Below are 6,893 nucleotides of genomic sequence, written 5' to 3' on the forward strand. Positions count from 1 at the left end.
AGTATGTATAATGTGATGTTTATCTTTTCAATTATATAACTATTTTCTTATTCAAAAACTCTAAAGACCACTTAAGATTTTAAATTTATAAAACTAGATAATGATTTTTTTTTATTTTACTCCCTTTACAATTCAACTTGTATTAATATCCACATGCGATACTATAGCAGAAAGGATTGTGCACACACATTGTAACATCACCAATTATTTAGGTGCAACTTCCAAGTAAAAAATCTGAAATTGTAGCAAAGTCTTTTCCATAGAAGATCCTAGGATATTGACTAAACCTATTATACTTCAATAAACAGTCAATTTACATTCCATTCCCTAAAAAATCTTTTTAAACTCATCACATCATAATTTATCCCATCACATTAGTCATATTATATATAACATATTTAACTATTATATAAATTAAACTAAGATTTATCCATAAAAATAATTGCAATATGACAACAACATGTAATTTAAACTAAGTATTATTTGAGTTAATACAAACATTATCAAGGAAAAACTCCACATTAAATAATATGGATTTAAGTAATATTTAAGTCCAACGTCTTAAAAAATTCCTAGCATAATAATAATAATAATATTTAATATACATGTTATCATTCCAAAATTTCACAAAATATACAACATTAGTTATATTTTATATTTTTGTAAGATACAAAACACAAGAGCTCCATAATCTACTAATCTTAATGAAACTGTGACGAGCACATACATTTTAATGAATTTACTAAGTAGCTAATATACACAATTCCATTTAAAAATTAAGTTAATAAATAAATTAATTTCTCTTCTTATTAGTTTTATCAATCCGTTTGATATCCAAAAGATTTACTCTGTAACCCGAATCCCAGTAATAAACCTTTATCCAGGATATCTAGTTTCATAGTCCTTAAACCAAGCTAAATTAGAAGTGTGCGTGTATACATATGTATTAGCAAACCAAATACTTACTTCAGATTTAAATGAAACTATATATGCATTTACATCAGTTCATGACTAGGATACAAACAGTGGCAGCAGAATATTTACAAAGTTTCCACACATTACCGATAATCAAGCACTATATATTATTGACAATTATTTTAAAAGTAATCACACGGTACCCTTAACGTTTACTCATGCAGTTGGATAAGAAGCATCCATGGCAACACCACAGAGGCCTTCCCTTGCACCGATGCCTCTCTGCATCCGCATATACCCACTTTCACCCCAGCTGGTTCCCCATGAATTCTTCACCAACCAATAATTAGTCCCATCGCTGTTAGTGCCATATCCAATTGCAGTAACCGCGTGGTCTAGGTATGTCCCGCAATCCCCCTTGAAGACACCACTTTTATAAAACTGGAAATCGTACCCACCACCTTCAACAGCAACAGATACTGGCTGTTTAGCCACAGCTTGCAGGAGAGCGTTTTCATTGTTCACCGGCACGTCTTCATACCCAGTTATTTTTGCTTCAATAGATGCTGTCTTCTTGCTTTTGCATGTGCCATCTACTCCTTGGTAGGGGTAAGTAGCTTCACTTGTTAGGCCTCCGTTTCGTAAAATAAATTGGAAAGCATTATCCATGAGACCACCTCCACAGCCTTGATCCAAACCCTCAACATCACAGTCCACAAGCTGTTGCTCTGTTAATGATATTAACTTACCTGTCTTAAGCTTTATAATTCCTTCTATTGCTGCCACTGCCGAAAATGCCCAGCAACACCCTACCATTCAACATAATAAATCAACGAGCAGAATCAAATCAATTGTGAAATTTCCCGTACAGCCAATTAGAGAATACTAGGAGTAATTATTATATATCCCCACTTTATATACGAACAAGTTTATAAAGGTCAATATTTAAGAATTATATCAAATCAGAGTCCAGTTTTTCACAAGTTTTAAGCATGGCGTATCAGCTCCTTTAATTCGAATAACTTTATCCGGCTATGTATTTGTTGATTTTTTTATATATAATTTTCTTGTTTTTTTTTTTTTTTGTTTTCTTCCATGTATGTTGTTTATGGCTATCTTTTGATTAGCCCTTGAAATGTATTGACTTTTTTCGGAAAAAAAAGAAGTTTTTCTCAAGTCTTAATTACTGATCTGATATTGTTACACTCTATGGATGACTTTCCATACAGATTAAAAATATCATTAATTGACGTTTATTATTGGGTATAGCTAATGGTCTTTTTAGAGTACGTGGTAAGAATCATTCAATACTTATAATTAATCATAATATGTTTTTATTTAAATTTTTTTAAAACACTAAAAAATACCACCTTATTTAATCTTTTTAATAAATTTTAATTTGTATATTTTATTTTTATTCTTTTTTGACACAGAAAATTACCAATAAATGGAATTTAATAAATGCACCCAATTAATTATTAATTAAGGATACAGGTGACTGTTTGGTATTATTGTGTTTTTAAAATACATCTGCTTTTTTTATATAAAAAAATTTGGTCAATAATTATTTAATTTTATGGGGTCCATTTTTTTTATTTAAGATAAAATTTCTCCATTATTATTTTTTAACTACACAACCAAAGACGTTAGTGTTGTTATGTGACTTTATTTCTCTCTCTCTCTCTCTCTCTCTATATATATATATATATATATATATATATATATTATCATTCTAATCAACGTTTATTTTTTAACCTTTTGAACTTAAAAATCACTATTATAAGAAAATATATTCACACTTAAATAGTCATAAATCACTTAATATTTCTTAAAAAAATATTTTTAATATATTATAATACTTATTGATTATTCTATATCTCAAAAACACAAAACAAAAAAAATTAAAGAAACATTATTTATCTATTTTTAACATTTATAACTATAATAACACAACTACTTACCAAACACTGTTTCTTACACCCACATCACAGCAATACCAAACAAATTTTAAAGACACCTGTTAGCAATTTTTATTTATTATTTTATAAAATATACCTCTTTCCAATTATATGTCTTTTACAAAATAGCTTTGATTAGAAATTTTGGAATAAAATACAAGAATTAATGTTTTTACGACAATTATTTGGTGACAAAATGAATATAAACAATTTTGTTAGAACGAAGGGAGTAACATGGGATTTGTCACTCAAGTATCAGGTGCAGCTTGTCTCTATAAGCTATATGTACGCTATCTTGGTCTATTGTCGAGTGAGTTGGTACACCAATTTTTCACCTTTTCTCAATGGAACATGTGTATTTTTTTTATCAACTTTTTTAATTGTTCAATCAAAAGATTCTGTAAAAGATCCATCAATTTATCTGCTTAACAAAATAACTTTAAGTTTTGAATTTTTTATTAGTTTAAATTCTTACAAAATAGTTTTTAGTTTAGGTGTACATGGTTTAGGCAAACTTAATTTCAAAGCTTGAGAATTAATATTAAGATATCATGTGATCATAAATAATGAAGAAAATAATATTTTTTTCCGTTCAATTAAATAAAACGATTCATTTTAATATAAAAACATATTATTTATCAAATACTATTTATTTTGGAGGGAAGACTCTCCCAAATACAAAAGGTTCCAAATTTGAAGTTAGTTGGTCCAAGGTCAATGGCATATATACATCAGAAAACTGGAAAATTAATGGATTTTTTCTTACAAAAATACTAAATTTGCACAACCAGAATATCTGGGGTACCAAAATGAAAAACAAATAAACCTCCCGTTTATTATGATAAATTATTAAGTATACTTACCACAAGAGCCTTGGTCTTTAACTGGGGTGACTGCACCGGCTTTTCTCCAATCCATTGAAGGTGGTATGGCACTTAGATTTTCATGTCTAAATGATGAAGACATCAATTTGGATGATTGTCTCTTGTATCCATGATGCATAGCACGAAATTCTTCATTGGTTAAGTCTGCGAATTTGTTCACACCAAGCTTGTATCCGCGGTCAGAACCACTGTTAAATGCTTCTATGCGTTCAATATTTTCCTTAAAAATCAAGTATCGTTTCTCCTTCTCTTTCATGTCTTCATAGACACGTCCATGTTGAGCCATCCATTCTTCATGCCTTTTCAACATATATTCCTGCTCATCAAGAGGACGACAGACTATTTTTGTTGCTAAAATAAGGAGAAATGGCAGAAATATATGAATACTGCATTTTTTTGCTGCCATGGTACGTATAAGAGTATATGCGTCTACGGCCTTGTAAGTGAGTGTTTTTTTATTGGCTCTACAAATTCAAAACAGCGCAATGGGGTTTTATAGACACAGTTTTGTAACCAGTTTCCTTCTAGGTGATGCTGGAGGATGTGACTCGCCTTAATTCTACGGGGCTTAGAAGACGTCTAGAGCTTTGAAGTCAAATTTGGAGTTATTTCTGGAGTAATATGTGAACCAATTAATTGATTGGTATGGTGGGAAAGGTATCTTGAGTTCAAGCTTCCATGACCTCATTTTTCTTGTACTCTTATATTGAAGTGATCAAATGAAGACATGGGAATGGCTAGGGTTGTGCAGCACGGAACTTCGACCTTTGTTGAGAAGGAGTGGACAAAATAATCGATTTGGTCGAAAATATGATATAAAATTAATTGAAAAGATCTATATGAGATACCGAATTGAAAATACTTAGAAAATTTAAAGAAAACCTGTTTGGCATTTTTTTTGTTTTAGATTTGAGAAACAAAAAAAAAAACTAAACCAAACCAAACAAAACAATATTTTTTAAAATTAAAAAAAAACCAAAATTATTTTTGTTTGGCTCATTTTTTTCTTTACACTTTATTTGGAAAAAAATATTTTTTATTCACTCTATACTTGGTCTATTTATGCCATTCATTTTTTTTCTTTACACTTTTTTTAAAACAATATTACATATAGACTAAGAAAATGGTGTTTCACTTTAACAATTGCAATATTGTTTCATTATTTTAGTACATAAAAATTAAATTGAAATCTTACATGTTTTTATCAATGCATGTGATCTTTATTTTATTTTATTGTACAGCATCAACTTTTTAATTCATAGTTAAATTTTTTAGTCAATGTTATAAAATATACTTACACATTCATTACTTTGCATTATAAAAAGATATCCAACTTACAGTGAAGTGAGTTTAATAGATGTATTAACATTTCTTTGCATTTATTAGCATAAATAGTTCTCGATTATTTAATTAAATGTATACATAGGATTTTTTATTTATAATTATAATTTTTTTCTATTGTAAAAGTAAACATGTTAGAAAAGCTTGCATGTTTATTTTTTAGCTAAAAAATAAATTATTCATCTCGTGAAATTATAAAAAAAACTAAATGGTCTGGAGAAATCACTCTAAATTAAGAGACATTTCACTGTCGATTATAATAGTAGTTTCACTTTTAATTTCTCATCTTTTCACGTGAGACAATTCTTTGGTTTCTGTTTTTTTCTTCCTAGTTGTTGCACGTGTATGGCGTCACAGCGAGTTTTCCACTTTTATCTAGAAATGAAAAACATCTATCTGGCAAATATAGGGAGATAAGATAATATTGTCTTTTATCGATGGAAAATGGAATGAGAGTCGCCACCTAGTATTTTGGTCACTAGGAACCCTAACTGGTCTTAGAGATCGGGTACGGGGACTGGTTGCGTAAAGGAAAGGTATTAGCACCCCAAATACACTTTACCTAAAGTAAGTTGCATTGCTTAATTGTTTGATAAAAAGCTAAGGTATGATCGTATTTCTAGTAGTTGGTCTATCTATGGTTTAAGAAGAGTCCTCCTCGGTAAGGAGATCCTTAACTTATTAGGTGATTCTGACGTTAACAAAATAATTTAATATCTGGAATACGTCTGACGTATAAATCATAACCCTAGATATTATAAAAAAACAAAATAATTTTTTTCAAAATATAGTATAAAAATACAAACCGATATTAATCAAAATACAAAAAAATTGCAAAAAATCACAGATTCTTTGAAATAATTTTTGAAGCATTTTATGAAATTTTTGACTGGACCGGACTCGACCTCAAAAGGAGACTAGGCCAAAATCGGCCCAAAATAAAACAGGCCTACTACTTCCACAGGGCTGGATTCAGTCCAGTCACATGGGCTGGCTGATATTCCAATCTGTAACAACAGTAACCGGGGGTACTGTACACGCATAGTAACCGGGGTACTGTACATGAGCACAGTAACCCGTTAATTAATTAGCTGGTTACTATGCATGCATAGTAAAAGCTAATTATCTTCTTGCTTGCAAAACGTGCATAGTGCACATTCTTCATGCAAAAAGATGACCCTAAACAATGATAAGGGAAAGGGTTACCTGAGATGATGAGCTTGGATAGATGGGCTGATGGTGGTGTTGTTGCGGCCTTCTTCCTCCTCCTTACTGTTTCGACACTGCTTCTTCTCTTTGTTTTCTTTGCTCTCTCTATCAACAACATTCTTCTCTCTCTATAGTGGCATCGTGGAGGTGGTTGGTGGTGGTTGCTGACTAGAGGATGACTAAGATGGTGGTTGGCCATTGGAGTGTAGTGTTCAGCCTTTCTTCCTTTTCTTCTCTACGTTCTTCTTCAGTTCTGTTCTCCTCCTTTTCCCTTTCTCCTTCTGCTCCCAACTGTGTTTTTGTCGACTAGGAAGATAGTGGCAGCTGGTGGTGGTGGAGAGGACGTGCTCTATTCCTGGTGGTGTTGTTGCGGCTGGCTGTGGTTATTCTTCCTTTTCTCTATTATGTTTGCGTTATGTCTTCTCCTTGTTCGGTCACCTTGCTTCTCTACTTCTTCTTCCAAGCGACGGTTCTAAAGGCAAGGTGGGCGGTTCATGGTGGCAGTGTTGTTTCAAATAGTGGAGAAAGAGACTAGAGAGGGAGGTTACAATTCTTCTCTTAAAAAAAAAACCCTCTCTATGGTACA

At 31.2% G+C, this 6,893-nt stretch overlaps 1 protein-coding gene across 1 annotated transcript; it reads right to left on the reverse strand.

The window, feature by feature from the left end:
- Nucleotides 1-946: 946 nt before the first annotated feature.
- On the reverse strand, nt 947-4,315 carry LOC105111738 (senescence-specific cysteine protease SAG12-like). The gene is made up of 2 exons (XM_011007183.1): nt 3,737-4,315; nt 947-1,724 (listed from the first exon to the last, which is right to left on the reverse strand). The coding sequence occupies exons 1-2, from the start codon at nt 4,161-4,163 to the stop codon at nt 1,132-1,134; spliced, it is 1,020 nt and encodes a 339-aa protein (XP_011005485.1). The 5' UTR covers nt 4,164-4,315; the 3' UTR covers nt 947-1,131.
- Nucleotides 4,316-6,893: the final 2,578 nt, after the last annotated feature.

The sequence above is a fragment of the Populus euphratica genome, unplaced genomic scaffold (assembly GCF_000495115.2).
Source record: "Populus euphratica unplaced genomic scaffold, PopEup_1.0 scaffold420.1, whole genome shotgun sequence".
Classification (NCBI taxonomy): domain Eukaryota; kingdom Viridiplantae; phylum Streptophyta; class Magnoliopsida; order Malpighiales; family Salicaceae; genus Populus; species Populus euphratica.